General features: G+C 38.1%; 1 protein-coding gene across 20 annotated transcripts in view; it reads left to right on the top strand.

The window, feature by feature from the left end:
* Window positions 1-18,870, top strand: part of Hdac9 (histone deacetylase 9) — an 855,384-nt gene that overhangs the window by 459,690 nt on the left and 376,824 nt on the right. For 13 of the 20 annotated variants that reach the window (XM_060367035.1, XM_060367042.1, XM_060367053.1 and 10 more), the window contains 4 exons: window positions 5,232-5,473; window positions 9,248-9,398; window positions 10,513-10,639; window positions 12,861-12,982. In XM_060367035.1, the coding sequence (XP_060223018.1) occupies window positions 5,232-5,473; window positions 9,248-9,398; window positions 10,513-10,639; window positions 12,861-12,982 (642 nt within the window). The remainder of the gene's footprint in view (window positions 1-5,231; window positions 5,474-9,247; window positions 9,399-10,512; window positions 10,640-12,860; window positions 12,983-18,870) is intronic. The other 7 variants (XM_060367098.1, XM_060367026.1, XM_060367120.1 and 4 more) reach the window with 3 other exon arrangements.

Here is an 18,870-nt window from a genome sequence, read left to right as displayed (position 1 = left end):
ATGTATATATAAATTATATATATAAAATTGTGGTATATATATATATGTATATATATATATATATACATATATATATATATACCACAATTCAGTGATAACTAATGTTAATGTAATGCTTGTAGTCATGTGCCTCCTTCTAACCTGAGTCACTGGCAACCACTTCTGAATAATCTTTGAATAGTTGTGTGCCTTCCCAAACAAATAAACAAACAAGCAGAAGCAGAAAACAGTATAAACAGAGGCAGTCCTATTTATCCACCACTAACAATAATGGTCACATCTTCCGTGACTATTTCTGCTTAGAATACACTAGCCACATGATTCCCGTTCTTTCACACTCTGTGCACAAAGGTGACTGTCACTTGTTGAAACTCAGCCCTGTTCTTATATTTCTGGGAGGCTCCTTAGCCTGTCAGCAAAGATGTCAGAAAAATCCAACATTCCTTTTGGAATAAGAGGCAGCTTTGTCACCCACGACGCAATACAATAGCTGCTGAAAATAGAAAGAATGGCTGTGGAGCAAGTGTGATTAACAGAGATAAGCTGCTGTCCAAGTAGCAGGGACAAATCCAGCAGGCCAAAGATGACCCAGCCAGAGCCACAGCTCTGCTGATTGCCGCTTCTCCTCACCTTTGATGAAATATTCATGCCTCCGCTCTCCTCTCTGCAAGCACTATTGATTTCTTGTATAAACGCTGCTATATTTAGTCTAGACAAATGGAATGTGGATCACTGTGGAATAAATTGGATGAAAGACCGGGATCTTGCCTGCCACTTTTTCTCAGTCTTGGGCAATTATTTATAATCAAGGGCAGTTTTTGTCAGTTGAGGGTGATTTTTCACAATTTTGTGATTAGTGTGTGAACAAAGGCAAGCAGTTAGACACAATCATTTCTGGTAGGATAACAGGTTAAGAAGTCAAATTATTCTTTGAGGTTCATGGTGAGTGTTTCAGAGCACTGTAGGATTTTATTTCTTATTTTGTTTCTTGTTCATTTGCTTGAAAAGCTTTTTTATCTTTTATGTTTTGAGTTTATATTAAGATTCTGACCATTGCTGACTAGAATTTCCATTTGTCTCTTAGATACGGAGATGAGGTGATTTGTGAACAGCCTTGCTTTGGGCTGGAGTCATGTCAAGTTTTTAAGCTAACCTTCAAACTGTCGCATCACTCCACATTCTTGACTAGAGATTCTGCACTGCCCTGTACTGCTAAGAGACCTCCTTATGCCACCTTCATCTACAGACTTGTCACAACCCCTTGTCTGAACAAGGGTAACATCATAAGAGGTCGCTGTCTGTCAAACCATAGTTTATTGATTAATCGTTTTCCCATCGTCATCAGATTCTTACAAGTGGTGTTGATAGTGCAAACTTCTGATCTACACATGGAAAAACTAACTGGTGTTAGCAAGGGAAGACTGACACCAGTCTGTGTGCATGTACACATACATGTGTGCGCACATGTGTGCAATGCAGCCTGGTTGGCACTCGTAAGCGTTGATGTGGGAGGCCTTTCCATCTACAAACAGGAAACCTTGGAGTTTCTCTTGAGGCACTGAAAATAACTCATAAACCTCCACAGAATACAAACTTGATAATTCCCAGCCTGGGATCTAGGAAGAACAGATCATGTGTTAGTACATGAGCATTTCTGGCGATTTAAAAATGGAAAGGAGAAGAAAAGGAAAACCGTACCCTCAGCCCAACACAACTACCATCTCTTCCCTGTGTCTTTCCTTGCATCAGAATGTATGGTATAGTGTCATTGAAAAGTCTCTCTCTCTCTCTCTCTCTCTCTCTCTCTCTCTTTCTCTCCCTCTCTTCCTCCATCTCTCTCACTTCTCTATGTGTATGTGTGCGTACATGCTTAATTGGGCATATTTTTTTTGTCTTTTCTTTTTAAAGTCCTGAGGCGCAACATTAGTTATGATGTCTAATATTATAAGGAGCTCAATAAACCTTTATGCAATTTAGTCACCATGGTATAAATGCCAAATTATTGCTGCTTTTTAAGCATTTTAAATTTTCACGAACATTTCTCAGAGATTTCATATGTTTTTGAGCATGCTTGTGCAAATGAGTGTACATGTGGATATGTCTGGGATTGCTTGTGTGCATGCATGCACACACATGTGGAGACCAGAGGACAACCATGGGTATCATTCCTCAGCAGTGTCTGTCACTGTCCTGGAAACCACCAAGTAGGCTAGGCTGGCTGGCCAGTAAGCCTCATGGCTCTCCTGGTCTTCACCTCCCCAGCACTAGATTACAGGTGTGAGACACCACTCTTCAGTTGTTTTTTCTTAATGTAGGTTCTGGGGATTAAATTAGGGTGCTCTTTCTGAATGAGGGCTAAGCATCTTCCCCAGGGTCCTCCTTCTTGCTTAGTTTCTTTAGATGTACAGATTTTAGCATGTTTATCCTATATTATAAGTGTAATATACACTTATAAGTGAGTATATACCATGTGTGTCTTTATCCCTCTGGGATACCTCACTCAGGATGATCTTTTCAATATCTCACCATTTGTCCACAAATTTCATGATTTCCTTGTTCTTAATTGCTGAGTAGCATTCCATTGTGTACATGTACCACAATTTCTGTAATATTCCTCAGTTGAGGGGCATCTGGGCTGTTTCCAGATTCTGACTATTACGAATAAAGCTGCTAAGAACATGGTTGAGCAAATGTCCTTGTTGTGTACTTGAACACATTTTGTATATATGCCTAGGAGTGGTATAGCTGGATCTTGAGGCAGCTCTATTCTTAATTGTCTGAGAAAGTGCCAGATTGATTTCCAAGTGGTTGTACAAGTTTACATTCCCACCAGCAATGGAGGAGGGTTCTCCTTTCTCCACATCCTCTCCAGCATGTGTTGTCAGTTGAATTTTTGATCTTAGCCATTCTAATGGGTGTAAGGTGAAATCTCAGGGTTGTTTTGATTTGCATTTCCCTGATGTTGAGCATTTCTTTAAGTGTTTCTCTGACATTCGATATTCCTCTATTGAGGATTCTCTGTTTAGCTCTATACCCCATTTTTAACTGGATTACCTGATTTGTTGCTGCTAACTTCTTGAGTTCTTTATCTATTCTGGATATCAGCCCTCTGTCAGATATAGGATTGGTGAAGATCCTTTCCCAGTCTGTAGGCTGTCATTTTGTTCTGATGACAGTGTCCTTTGCTTTATAGAAAATTTCAGTTTCATGAGGTCCCATTTATTGATTGTTGATCTTAGAGCCTGAGCTGTTGGAGTTCTGTTCAGGAAGTTGTTCCTGTGCCAATGAGTTCAAGGCTCTTCCCCACTTAGATGTGACCTATTTTATTAGATATCCCTTCCAGTTGATGACTCTGATGATAATCAAATCAACCCCCAGAAAATAATGTGGCTTTGATGTTTCTTCTCCATTAGGATTGTTCCTGTGTGATTTGTGTCTAGAGGTGCAAGTCTGCATCAAAGGATAGAAACGTTCAATGCCCGAGGGTTCAAATCACAGCTTTATTTTTTGTCAGTTTTATATGAGTAGGAAGTACCACTTGCAGTAAATACTTTAGTCCTTTTCTTACCTGGTAAAATGAGGCATCACACATATAGACTTATATGCACGCACATACATAAATGTGCATGTGTGTGATTCTTAATGGCCACATAATGATGTCTCATTTTCTTAATTGTTAGTCTTAATCACTAACGAAGTTGATATTATTTTCAAATATTTAATGGAAATCACTTACCATTTTTTTTGCCACAGTTGCTTATGTATTTTTGATCCACTAGCCAATAAGTACTGATGAATTATTTTAATGTACAGAAATTTTTCATTTTTATGTAATGGCAAAACCAATATTTATTTTTTTAGAGAGGGGTATGCTGTAATCCTTTGAATGAAAATTCTCGTGTGAGCTTATAATTATTATTGTTCCTATAATCATCTCCACTTTAGTGGTGAGGGTGCTGTGTCCCTGTAGAGAAAATCATATTCTCAGGCTTGCACAAGTAGGAGAGTTATAACAAGCACTAGGTTTTAGAATTGAGGTTGAAACCAGCAGGCTGTGTGTCATGGTTGACTTACTGAACCATTTTCCTAGGCTTCTTGCTCAGAAAGTATTTTAAATATTTTTGCAATTAAAATTTTTGGTTATTTCTGTCTGTGCTGGGTATTACCTCTGAGGAGTGGTTCACTACTTTTAAAGAGGTCTGACCTCGGCTTGCAAATGTTGTCTTTACCTTGACCTGTTTGATTTAATAACAAAACTTCCCCAGTTCCTCAGAATGCTAAACCACCAGTTCAGCCTGGGCACTGACCAATCAGAGTAAACATTAGCCATAAACAGGTGCCATCGGAGAGCTCCCTGGCCTATGACTGCCCTGCTTAAACCTTTCTTTGGAGGGGGAAGGGCAGGTGCTCATCTGCTCAAACCGTGCCGACTCTTAATGTGTATTACCTAATTCAGTTTTTATGGATGTAAATGTCGTCTTCCATAGTATGCTTGGCTCATCAGCCCTTCCCACACACACACTTTGGTGGTTTGATTAATATTTCCTTGAAGTTCCCTCATACTCCTTTTCTCTCTTGTTTATTTTAAGAATGAGGTTTCCACCATTTAAATGATCGCTATTTAAAAACCAGTGCTCAGGCACTCAGCTGCTCTCACTTCTCCCTGTGTGGACTTGGCCTGCTGTTTTGGTTAATCACCATTATCTGCACTTGGATGGAGAGTTTTCTCATTGCTTTCCCAGGTGCAATGGTGATGTAGCTGTAGCGATGGCATGCTTAACGGAAGGTTTATCTTCTGCCTCTGATTAGAGGACCCTTCATTAAGCTCTGAATTGAGTTGTGGCAGGAGTTCCCTTTGCATGACATCTTTCCTTCATCTTAGTTTTCAGTGGCTATGATTTGCAAATGGTTTAGTCTAATAAATTTTATAAATGATTTTTTTATACCATCAGTTGAACCTATCTGTTTGGGGGGAAAGAGACAATTGTAGAAGATTCAGATCAGAATAAGTTTAACTGAGTGAAAATTAACCTAGGGACCTCTACCAAAACTGATGTACAAAGCACAGTTTAACATCATAATGAAGCAGTGACTATACCCATTTCTTTATGTGCGGACTTACATTCACTGTACAGGGTATAGTGGTTTTTGTCATTGGTATGTTTACAAATCCATGTGCTAATGCCCAAACCTGTCTACCCCATTCCCTGTCTGCTTTCCTGTGTCTCCAGTGGATGTGAAATCCGAGGTTCCTATGGGCCTGGAGCCCATCTCACCTTTAGACCTAAGGACAGACCTCAGGGTGATGATGCCTGTGGTGGATCCTGTTGTCCGTGAGAAGCAGCTGCAGCAGGAGTTACTTCTCATCCAGCAGCAACAGCAAATCCAAAAGCAGCTCCTGATAGCAGAGTTCCAGAAGCAGCATGAGAATCTGACCAGACAGCACCAGGCTCAGCTCCAGGAGCACATCAAGGTAGCAAATGTGTCTTTGTCTCTGACCTTCCCAGTCAGGGCATCGGCACCATGATGTGGGCATAAGACCGACCTGTGGGAGCACTGATGGGGAATTTCACTGTGATTAACACATGGATGTGTGGCTTGAAGGAAATTGTGATTGTGCTAGTTGGAAACTTGGGTAAGTACCTGGTAAACCCTCGCTTGGCTAACAGGAGCACTCTGCCACTCTTACCCTTTACCTTAGACTTTCTGGTAGCAACAGGAACTTTCCTCCGTTCTTGAACATCCTCTCCCCGGTGTGTTCCTTTGCCCCATGCAAGAACCACGAGCTAGAAAGGCCACGTTATGCTACTGAAACATCCATGTGCACTATTCATCAGGGTTAAGGTACAGCTTTCCCGTGAATGGAGACTCCCTCCTCTGCTGTTTGTTTTGTCTTCAGCCTGGATCAGTACAAATTTTTCCTTAAAGAAAGTATCCCACGGGGCATAAAATCAAGATAGAAATATAATGAAGAATTGAAGGGAGTTTTACATGCTAAATGGCATAAATATTTGAATGTTTTTATAGACATTTATTTCAGGGGAAATATAGCAATAGCTCAGAATTTTTACTGACATCTGGTGATTTTGTGTATGCCAAATTGTTCTTTTTCTTCTTTGGTATATTCACTTGAAAAAAAAATACCACTTTAGATTTATTTGTATTTTTTTCCAAATAATTGGCAAAAACATCTATTAAGAGAGAACTTGCACATGACTCTAAGTTCAAAACTGGGGGATTGGAGAGGGGAAGACATAAAGCTTAAAAATAACCTGGACTGCAAAATGGGCAAAGTTTTTAAATTCTAAATAAGCACAAGGATGTTTTGATTCAATAAAATAGATATTTACTTTGAATTTATTTTATTAAAAGCACAAAATATTTAAAGTTACATTTTATTTTATATTTAACTCCTCCAAAGATGACTTAAATGTGATAATCAACAGAATTATGTGTTTTGTTATATTGTACTATAATGTATTTTAGGCACTTAATCTCTTATCTGTATATTAAGTACAGATACGTGGATATAATATTAATATAGCTATCTAACTTATAACACTAAATTACAGTGTCTAAGTAGATGAAAGTACTATTTTCTTCCCCATTTCCTTTGTTCTGTGAGACAGTATTTGCATAAAAGGCTTTTCAATGTCTAGTATAAAATATAATTTCTTTGCTTTACTAGTGAACTTACCAGTGACTTTCATATTATTGCTCCATAAACTACCTTAAAAATAAGAGTGAAGGGTTCAGCATGTGTTCCCCAAATGAAATCACTGTTTCATGGCTATGTTTATATGAGTAACCTTTACTTAGTTTGTACATTTATTTTTGAATATATGCCAAAATGTTATTTCAGTTTGACCCAGAAACAATATTGATGTTTAGATCCTTTTCTTCAGTCCTTCCAGGCATGTTAACAGAGCAATGAGGCATGAGTAAGATTTACATTCATCACCTTGCTTCAAGATCTGAATAACTATGACTTAGTTTCTTTTATGTAGAGTCCTTTGCCCCAAGTATTGAGACACGATGATAAGCTGCTTGAATTGCTTGATTTTAGATTTCTTCTTTTCATTAATGTTTGGTACTTTTGTTGCTGCTAAAGTCAACTGTGAGTAATTTATCATTTGACTTCATTCAGAGTCTAAGAGTAGCAAGCAAGTAATTGTGTCTGTGGCACAAACAAAACAATATGGCAAATTGATTGACATCTGGAAAAAGTTGGAAAAGCGGTACTTGAGAGAATAAGGATTGTGAGATGGTTAAAGAAAAACTGCAGCATTAAGAAGGCGGTTTTCCTAAGTAGTATGTTATTTTGTGAGAGATTGAAGACATATTTACACCTTCCTTTTAAGACTGGGAAGTTATGCACTTGCTTAATTCTTTTATTTCGCTTTGTTACCGTCTTGTGCATAGGTCTAAGGGTTAATGCTTTTAACATTCATTTAGATTTATTTGCATGAGGAAGGCAGCACAGCATGCTTTAACTGCATTAGCTTTGAACGCCAGCCCTTCTCATACTCAGCACCTGCTGCCTTCCATCCTATTCTCCTAGTTCTCCCCTAGTCCACTGAGGTAGAGAGAAACAGTATCACTCTGCAAAGTCATGTTCAATGTGGCTAGAATGTAGGTTCTCAAAATTGTGTTGTCTTCTCTTATCTGCCTGCAAAGCTCCCAAATCACCATACCTCACTCAAGCTTAAATGTCTGGAAATAAATGTGAAGTTCTATTTCATGTTATTTTATTTTATTTTTTTAGATAGGCCCCATTTCTATAATCTTGTCTATAAGTAGTGGCTATGGTAATGAATATGTGTGCTTTTCCAATACCAGAAGGAATTATAATTCAACCACATTGAAGTTTTGGATAAAGTATTGAACCAATTTGACCAGTCTTAATATCGATATAGAATTGACATTAAAACCAAATTTAAATATAACTATGAATTTCTAAGTAACAGCAGGACATTTGAGAATGTCCATTAAGTGGTTAGTATTTAAAAAAAAAAACACCAAGATTTTCAGATGTAATATAGAGAATAAGAGGAAATATTCCCAATCACATGCTTGAGTTTGGGTAAGACTGTTGTAGTTGACATTAAAAGTTGCCTTCTTGGTTATCCAAAAAAACAACACGAAAGTCCTGATGACACACCTCTGTGCCTTTAATTTTTGTTCTATTATTTGCTATAAAATATAGGATTTTATGTACCTCATATTCAAAAGGATAAATTATGGTTTAGTTGATATTAAGCTATAAGTAATAATAATTGAAATATCATCATTCAAAACTAAATTTCATATGAATTATGAATCTGAATAGAAAGATATTGTTGCCTATCTTACTTTAATGAGCAGAGATTCTGAGAAGCTTTAGTATTTTGTCAGAGCTCTGCCTGACAGAGGCAGAAGCTACACAGGACTCTATATAGTTCTTCAATGGGTACATTTGCATTTATTCAGATATGTGCATGTTCCTTGGTCTGAAAGAAAATTGATATCATTAAAAGGTCATAACAAATAACCTCATGTTTTTGTTATGCATGGTTTGAAGTCAATTCGGAGGATTCAGAAAACCAAACAATAGTGCATGGAAGTACAGTTTGTGGAAGTGATTTCATTTGGACCTGTATCTGTAGTCTAGAAATTTCCATGACAGTTATGAAGTTTCTGTTATTTTTCAAGAAGTATATTGATATGTAAATTACCTCACTCTAACAAGCACTGTTTGGTAAAAGTCTCTGGGAGGTGGTAAAAGTCTTAGTGTTTGTTCTATTTCAGGTAGAGTTTTCCCAACTTAATTCACACCTTAACATTATAACCACTTTAGTTTTATGCTGTGTCTCAGGGTAAGAACTGATTATTTCAGTTGTCTATTTCTAGTGTGAGAGACTTGGTGAGGTAGACAGCTAGGCTGTCTCTGCCCTTTGCATGTTCCTGTGTTTTGTAGGCACACAGAGAAGGGGACTAAAGGTTAAACCAACAGCATTCAAACGACCTAAGTGGATTTGGTAATAATTTTTTGATAGGGAGGCACAAGTAATGGAATCATCTAAAAGTTTGCTTGTTGTAGATACCAAAACCATCGTGTCTTTATATTTCAATAATAAAAAGGTGGTTGAAACAAAAAAGAAAGTACTATCAAGTTCCAAACTCTGATAACATTGCAATTTGGGGCAGTGAGTGATGACTTTGAAACTTAAAGAAATTGCACACTCTCATGTCTTTCTCTTCTCGCAAGTTACAACAGGAACTTCTAGCCATAAAACAACAGCAAGAACTCCTAGAAAAGGAGCAGAAACTGGAGCAGCAGAGGCAAGAACAGGAAGTAGAGAGGCATCGCAGAGAGCAACAGCTTCCTCCTCTCAGAGGCAAAGATAGAGGACGAGAAAGTAAGAGGCACCAGGGTAACAGATACACTCTCTTCCTGAATCTTTAGCTGACCATCGCAAGGAACCTGATAAATAACGGAGATAAACTTGTCAAAACTGTCCTTGTCTGATTAAAAGAATAATGAATGTTTAGATGAAAATGCACTTTCATATCAGCTCTGCAGAGCATATTTTGAAACACACACAGCATTGGCAAAGACACAGGCTGGTTTTTTTTTTGTTTGTTTTGTTTTGTTTTTTTTTACTTTGAAAATACCATCACACTGAAGTGATCGAATGTAAAACTCCTTGTTTAGCAAAAGAGTTAAGTCTCCATGTTTGCAGTCCTTCCTTCTTCCTGCCCAAGCAGTCTTTGTTCTGAACATCTTAATGTGCCTCAGTTCCCTTTTGGTGTATTTAGACTGTGGAAAGACTAAAGGCAGAACATTTGCAAAATAACAGTCCACAAGAGGGAGACAGATCCAAAAGATTACCCTTTCCCCACTCAGTTCAAACTCAGGTCGCTGCAGAGTTTAAAATGTTGATATTTGTATTGAACTTATGAACAAAATTTATTTGTTTTAGACTGAATGAATTTTAAAACAATGTTGAACTTATTGACAAAAAACTCAGGAGTTTTAATGTATTGTAGCAATCCACAATACTCTCTAAGATTCCTAATTTAAAAAAAATAAAATAACATTAAAAACTAGCATTTTATTCCTATTTATGTAATTATTTATTTATGTAAGAACTGAAGATTGAACATAGGACCTTACAAACACTAGGTAGGCATCGTGCCATTAGCTACCATCCCAAGTGTCAGCAATTTTCTTTTTAAATTTAAAGACAGATTGGTGATAGTTCTAGGAATCCCCTCCCTATAAACACAATCAAAGAACTCACTGAAGGTTATTTTGAAAATTTGTAACATAAAGAACAATTACAAAACCAGGGCTCTGCCATTTTTCTAAATCCTCTGTAGATTCTGATTTTTTTTTCTTTTAATAGGAAAACTCCATGTGCTGTGGCCAGTGATATTTCTTCATGACCTTTGTTGAGCATTCTTGAGTGTTGAGAGGAAAGAACCCATAGTCACTGTCTGTTTCCCTGTGTGCGTGCGTGTGTGTTTCAGGGGCAGTGGCGAGCACAGAAGTAAAGCAGAAGCTTCAAGAATTCCTGTTGAGCAAATCAGCAACGAAAGACACTCCAGCCAATGGAAAGAATCATTCCGTGAGCCGCCATCCCAAGCTCTGGTACACGTATGTTCTGTGTTTGGCTGCTTTCATCCCAAGGGTATAGAGCAAGGGTTCTATCTCTGACTGACCTGGGAAGAAATTCTGGGCCTGCCACTTCTCAGCTGTGTCCCTACGGACAAGTTCCTGGAAATCTCTAAGGATCAGCTTGTTCTCCACAAAAAGGATCACAGCTCTAGAGCTGCTGGGAAGTTCCTAAGAGAGGGAAAAAATGTTACAAAGTAAATAGGAGCGTCAGTACTCAATTATCATTAGCATTTGTCACTGTTACCTCCTTTGCTGAATGGATAACTGGAGTCTGGGTGGAGCCCAGAGGTGGTTTTGAATCCTCAGCTAGTACACCTGGTATCTGCACAGAATGTATAGACCTTTAGAAGATGGTGGCTGTGTTTTGTTCCACCTGTCTTAATACAAAATAGAAACCAGAGCTATTTTGAGAAATTCAAGTGATTTCTGTTTTTAAGAGGGAGATAAGAAGATGAAGGCAAGGGAGAAAGATGAATAAACAAACCTGAGCCTTTGCTAACTCCTTCAGCCTTACCCACAGGACCTCACTTTCTTTCATCCAGTGAAATAAAAGTTTGTCTTCTGAGATGCGAATCGACAATAAGGTACATGGTGTTGTTGGAGCCTTTATGCAGCCCAAGCTTCCCACGTCCAGCAGAGATCTTACATAAAATACAATTCCTTTCTCCATGAGATAGGAATGATGTCAGGTTTTTTTTTCTTTTTTTCCAGAATTAAATCAAAGACTAGCTATATAATCACGTTGGATAATAGGCTGGTTGAGAATGGGTTCAGTTCTCACCTGAACGTGTATGTGGAAAGGCCTTAGAGTTTATGTGACATAATTTTCCGTCCCTCACATCAAGGACAGGAAGTAAATATTAATCAGTTTACGAAATTCAGCAGCATCCCAAGTGTCTCCAAGAAGAGTTGCTCCACTTCTAAGCTTGTTTCGGAGGTGTCCGCTCTCCCGTTCATCCAAAGCTGAGGGAACAGGCAGACTCCAAATTATTTCAGACATTTGAACAATCACATCCTTGATATCAGTTGTCCCGATAAACCAGTCAGTATCACAAATTAATCTGAAAAAACAACAACAACATGATTTTATTACCTAAAATTGTCTGTATATTATATGATGGATTCATAATGCTTTCAGAGTTAACAGATTTAAAGAAAAGATAATACAGTTTTCTATCGAGAAACAACTATTAGGAAATAATTTATCTTCTGGAAATTCTTCAGTGTTCCCTTGAGTGTATTAGGCATGGCTCCTCATGTCAGTAATGATCTCGTCTTGTTTACATGGAATATAATTCCAGCTAACCATAAATCATTAACTTTAGGGGTTGGCTATGTGGCTCTCTGCAATTTCCTTGAATTCTCAAAGGACCAGCTCCTTCTGCTTGCAAAAGGAATAATGGCACATTTCCATGCTTTTTACCAGTTATAAGTATGAGACATGACCTTAAATAAGTTAACTGTTGAGAATATGTTTTTCAAACAAAGACCTGTGGTGGAGCAGCCACAGGGGAAGGTGGCCCTGTGCCCTGGGCACGCTTTCTTTTATGTATAATAGTTGTGATATTTGTGTACACGGGGTCATCTGAGTGCAGCTGTTTGGACACTCCTCCACTAGCACAATTGCTTCTTTTCAATGCATTCATCCAAGAAAGAGAAGATATGTTTTAAAGTTAGTTGTATGTCAAAGGAGAATGTGCTCTATGTCCCACATGTGTACTGTACCTGTGGGAGTCAGGACTCTGTCGTCTCTTTAGTGTAAGGATCATCCTCATGCAATGAGGTCTTTGGACATGCATACTTCCTGCTATCATGGCTGTTCTGTAAGGCCACTCCAAAGGATCGATCCTAAGGGTAGCTTCTCTGTAGTTCTCAGTAGGAGCTATTGAGAAATCATACACAGTAATTTCAGGTTCTAGAAATCTTGTTGTTTTTTGTTTTGTTTTGTTTTGTTTTGTTTTTTTAATTCTAACAAGGGAAGTTTTCCACGTGGTTGACCTACCAAACTCAAGTTGGGCATTTCTAGGTCTCCTGCATCACACAGTGAACTTGGATGCATGAGGCTGTGGTTTGGATTCACTAAGGAGGAAGGACATAAATGCAGCTGATGTACTGATCAGCAAAAGTCCAACTGCTTACTTCTGACTAACGTCTGCTAAAACCCAACGTCGACAGGAGCCTTTGTTGTTGTTGTTTGTAGGGCTGCCCACCACACATCACTGGATCAAAGTTCTCCGCCCCTCAGCGGAACATCGCCGTCCTACAAGTACACATTGCCAGGAGCCCAAGATGCCAAGGATGATTTCCCCTTGAGAAAAACTGGTAAGTTATCATAGCAAGGACAGCATTTACCTTCTCATGGTACACCTCACTTTTATTTTTGCCCACCTCCAGGTGAAAAGTAGTGAGGTTTGAAGAATAGGTAGTATTGCCCTACACACACACCGTATTGGACCAGATGTGCCCACAATCACACGTATATATGAGTGAGAGCTGGTATGCATGCATAGGCACAGAGATGCTTCATTCTCTCATTTCTGTTTCTGTGTAATCCCATCCACTATATAATCAAAAGATCTTTGTAATGTTGAAATATCATATCTGGGTTAGCGATAAAATTAGAATAAAAGGAAAACAGGTATGTCATTCCTCAGAATATACCATCTTCCTCTATGCTCTCCCACTATAGCCAATATGGTTAATGTAGTTAGATAATAAGATTTGTGTACATTCCGTTTTATAGCTTCCAATGTCTAGGAAGTGCAGCTTTTCAAAGGATTTAAAATGTTTTACATCCACAACTTCCAAATAGGTATTCATAGATAGTTTAATCTACTGTATTTCATACAAGTCATGTTGAGGCATTGCATCTGTCACTTGCATGTAAAATCCTCAGAGTGCTGATTTCAAATAATCATATTCATTTTGCCAAGCAATTTGGAGTAATTAAAATGGGTGTAGATTGTACAAACGTGTGCTGAAGCTAACTTCTGTCAGATAATTTGCCTGTGGCACGATGAGGATTTTAAAAATAAAATCAATCATGATTAAGAATTTATTACCACTCATTCAGTTTATGCGGCTAAGCATCACAAGGCAATCCGTGCCTTTGTGTTTTTATAGCCCAGAGATTTGGAAGCTTTAGAAAGGCATACTAGAAAGCTTTAGTAGAAACGAATGTGGATGGAAGAACACCCGAGCTTCATGTATTGCGTCTGGATTTTACACCAATACCGACCTTATAAGTAATTTTCATTTACTTTCTTATAAGTAAATTTTATTTTTTGATTAAATTTCTCTAGGACAAAAGGAGGGAAAAAAAAGAGTGAGGTTTCATGAATTTCTAAACCTAAGGTGTATTTTCTGAAAACCGATTCATTAAGGGTATTACAGTCTTAATATTTAGCGGCCTGTGTAGGAATTGGATGACATTTCCATAGTCCTGGAAGAAACTGTCGTGAGACAGCCCAAGATATCATAAGGAGGGAAAAGACAGGGTCAGTCTCCTTATGGCAGAAGGTTCGTAATAAGTTATACATTCAAAGACACCCATGCTATGAACGGGTGGCCTTAGTCTCTGACCACTGAGAGGAGATGTAGAGCTGGTGGTGCCCTTGAGAGAGTGGCACTGGATAACCAAAGTATCCAGGAGGAAAATCTCTATGTTCAAAATGAATGAGCACTAAAAAGCTGGTATGTTAGATGCCCCTATTTCCATGAGGACAGCTGAGTTTTTCCTCTGTGAGGAACAAATAACAAGCTGTTAGTTTATTCTCACTGAAGTTCCCAGCCCACAACAAAAGTTCGTTCAGGATCCATGTTGTGCACCATGATCTGAATCTGGACACATGTGCATGGCGCTCCTTCTACCTTTTTATGGGATGTGTGATGCATGTGAAAATCCATGGCTGTCTAGTGTCATGCTTCCTTGGTAGCTGCTACAATAATTGAAATGTGTTCATTTTCTGCTGAAAATGTGATCTTTATGAAGTATCGGGTTGTTGATCTCCAAAACCAAACATTTTCAAACATTATAGCAATAAAGTTCTTGAACGGCTGTTAATGCCTTTAAATCATTATAGGGTTTCAGAATACTCCTTGTTCAGTTCCAGTTGTCTGATTAAGAAAAGTGTGATAGCCAGGCGTGGTGGTGCACACCTTTAATCCCAGCACTCAGGGAGGCAAAGGAAGGTGCATCTCTGTGAGTTCCAGTCCAGACTGGTCTACAAAGCAAGTCTAGAACAGCCAAGGCTACACAGAGAAACCCTGTCTCAAAAAAGCAAAAACGAACAAACAACATGTGATATAATCAACTACAGATGCTTTCAACATACAAAATACTCAGAGATGCTCTTCATTGATTACAAGCAGGAGGAACTCTTTAAGTGCTTTAGACATACACTCCCTTGTATGTTGCCAATTGTGTTGTGAGAAAAGTAAGATCACTGTAAGTTTTCAATAATATCTCAAATGCTTCAGCTTTTGATTTATTCCACTGACTAAAAAGTTAATTTGAAAGTGGTAAACAAAAAAAAATGTTGCCATGATAAAAAATAAGTGTCAATTGGGGAAAGTGCTTAAGGTGATTTTTATTTTTATTTTTATTTTTATTTTTTGGTACAAAGTTACATCACATTGAACTGAATTTAGAGTATTGCCAGCAATCATCCAGCAGAAGAACCAGGACAGCTAAGACAAGGTCAAGCTTTGTCATTAGAGCCAGATTGTCAACTTCTGCTGTCAACCTGAATGCTACACTCAGACCTAAAGGAACGTATTAAATGAGTCAGTTCTGTCTTTTGAGCAGCATATAACCCTACATAATTTTCATTTCTTTCATCTCAACCTTTTATTGAAACACTTGTATGCATTAGGAAGGCATAGAGACAAAAAAAAGAGGGAGAACTAGAGTGAGAAAGTCCTAATTTAAATAGACTTAGGTGGCCCAGGGATGCCCCTGAAGCACTGAGCATGGTTTGGGAGCTCTCTGAAAGCTCTGAAAGGACACCCTGTCATCAGACACAAACGACCAAGGAAAAACCAGCTATTGGAGAAACGTGATATATGCAGAGATCTGATCTTCTTCATGCAAAAGTACACTTTTGCTTCCCTCCTCTTGGAAGAATCAGACTTGACTCCCATAATAAGGCTCATTCACATTCTTTTAATATATATATATATATATATGTGTATATATATATATATATATATATATATATATATATATATTAATGTGCATTGGTGTTTTGGCTTCCTGTATGTCTGTGAGGGTGTGGCATCCCCTGCTGTTACAGAGAGCTGTGAGCTGCCATCTGTGTGCTGGGAATTGAATTCATGTCCTCTGAAAGAGCAAGCAATGCTCAAATGCATCTCTTTGGAATTAGGCAGGGTTTGTTTTTGTTCTTTCAGTCCTTAAATAAGTGGCTGTACATAACTGACTTTGAAGCTGTGAATAACGTAATTGTTTTAAATTTTATATATTTTTGTCTATACTTAAAGTATGCCTCTCACTAAGATTTCTTTGTCCTGTAGCAAAGAATTGTTTGATAGGGGTGCTTGGGATATGCTTTGGCTGGAAATCATGTTATTACTACAGAACTAGATTCCCCTTGCCTTCTGTAACACATTACAGGATTGATAGTAAAGTAAAGAAGGAAGATTCTGGGTCTTGGCACTTTCAAAAGGGTGCATATTTCTTCAAGAGATATTGCATACATGGTGACTTTGCACTGACCTTCAAACTATTTAATTTGTACTCTGTTCCAGTGAGTATGTGCATATGTTTCATAAAATATTATGACAGAAATTTCTCGGGGTTTTATACCCCATTATATTATCGAGGCCTTACCCAGTGAACTTTGCCTTTCTTTGAATGTTATAGTCTTTCCACTTAATACTTCTGAACAAAGCAAGCTGGCAGGGTATGCTAACCTCTTAAAGTGCACGAGCCATATAAAGCTTGGCTTCAGCTAATAAGACTGTTCCAGCCCTACTGAAACATTCACTTTAATGGTCGGCATCACTAGAATATGACTCAAAGATGGAAGAGATCCAAACATGTTAAGGGTGGGGAAGGCCAATGGCATTTTGTATGTAGAGTAAATTGGAAAGGAGACAGGGTTGGAGCATACAGCTTTATATATCGCCTGATGCAGCAGCACTCAGCAGTCAGGCTGTGGAACCCAGGTGACCTAATCAAATCACTGCAATCCACTGTTAACAAAAGGCCATTTCCTTAAAATTGCTTATGCTCTCTCTTATCCTCCCTCTTTCCTCCTCCCTTTCTCTACTTCCTTCCCTTTCTTCCACCTCTCTTCCCCTTCTATAGTTTTATGTATTCCTTGGCATTTCAAAACTTGGTATGATGTCTAAGTGAAGCTTATTTCAAGTCTTTACCATATAGGGACATCTATCTGATTGACCTGTTTTTATTTTTACTCAGCTTGTTTTTAATCAATAAACTTTAGTTCCGAGAATGGTATTTGAATTACAGATTGAGAAAACAGCACATTGTACTTCTATTTATCCCATTATCACCAATATCAAATAGTATCAACCTATCTGTGTAGGCATGTATAGGTGATATGCATGTAGGTGTTTCCATGTTGGTGGGCACATATATATGGTTGTGATTCACATATGTGTGCAGGCCAGAGGTTGACACGGCACGGCTTCCACCACCTCTCTTTACTTTATTTACCAGCGTAAGGTGTCTTGCTGAACATGTAACTCTGCTAATCCACCCGTCTATCTCTGACTTCTGCTGGGATTGTAGGACCACTGTCATGGCCATCTGACGTTCACTTCAGCATGGAAGATACAAACTCTACACCTCACACTAGCCCAGCAAGGACTTTATGATCTGAGCCATCTCTCTTCCCTTCAGCCAGTTAACCCGAAAGTTCAGTGTAACGTGATGGCACGCCATCTGTCTGTCATAGCTTTACAAAGAATTGTATCATCGCAATTCTTTGTTTCTCACCTACTCCTCCCTTGTGCCATCCCTAAAATAGCTTTGTAGTCATTCTTTTAACTTTTTTCCCTGGGCTGGAGAGATGGCTCACTTGCTATTCTTGCAGAGAACACGGGTTCAGATCCTACCAACACATGGTGCTTCACACTCATCTGTAACTCCACTTCTGTGAGGATCCAATGTCATCCTCTGGTATCCATGGGTACCAGGCATGCACTTGCCAAACATGCATATTTGAGGAAAAACACTCATACACAAAATATAAACAAATAAATATTTTAAAATTTTTTTGTGTGCAGTTGAACTTTGTTTACTAATGTCATATAGATAGACTCATGCAGGATGTGGCCATTTCACAATGGCTTCTTTTCCTTGGCCTATGTATTAGTCAGGATTTTCTAGGTTAACATAACTTATAGAATGAATATATATATTCATTCTATATATATATATATTCATATATATGTGTGTATATATATATAATTTAGTATATAAATATTATATATCCAGTAGTTGTTAAGTCCTCGAGGGCAAATGTCTCAGCTGGTCTTTAGTATATACCAGAATCCTGAAGAAGTAGGCTCTAGTGCAAGGGAAGGAATGGACTTAGCAAGGTCAAGAGCAAGCAAACAAAAGTTTTCTTCTTCCAAGTCCTTTATCTAAGCTGCTGGTAGGTGTGGCCATGATTAATGGTGGATCTTCCCATCTCAAAGATCCAGATTAAAAGCAGGTCTTGAAGTGGGATTTAGTTAAAAAACAACCTCCACAGGTGTACCCAGACATTTAGATTTTAATTAATTCATATGTAGTCAAGTTTACAACCAAGAATAGTCATCGCAACATATACATTTAATATTACTCCCTGTCTTTTCATGACCTGAAGCTTATCAAATATTATCAATGAATAACTTTTTTTTTTTTATTAGTGAACTACAGTTGATTTACCCATTTGCCTGTTGAAGCCATTTTGATTACTTCTGTGTTTGGGAGGTTGCTAACAGAGCTACAGGGTTTTGTGTGAAGATGTTTTCAACTTGACTGAGCAAAATTCCAAGAAGACTGTTCAGTTATTTTTCCTACACACGGTGGGCTTACTCTTACTAGAGTCTTTCACTAAACAGAACACTTAGCTTAACGAAGTTAAACTTATCAGTATGTTTTTTTTTCAAGAATAGTGCTTTTATCATTGCATTAAAAAGTATTGTTAAATGCATGAGCATCTATGTTGTCTCATTAG

The sequence above is a fragment of the Meriones unguiculatus genome, chromosome 1 (assembly GCF_030254825.1).
Source record: "Meriones unguiculatus strain TT.TT164.6M chromosome 1, Bangor_MerUng_6.1, whole genome shotgun sequence".
NCBI lineage: Eukaryota > Metazoa > Chordata > Mammalia > Rodentia > Muridae > Meriones > Meriones unguiculatus.
The sequence above is the reverse complement of the archived record's forward strand: the minus strand, read 5'-3'. Positions and strand labels throughout refer to the sequence as shown.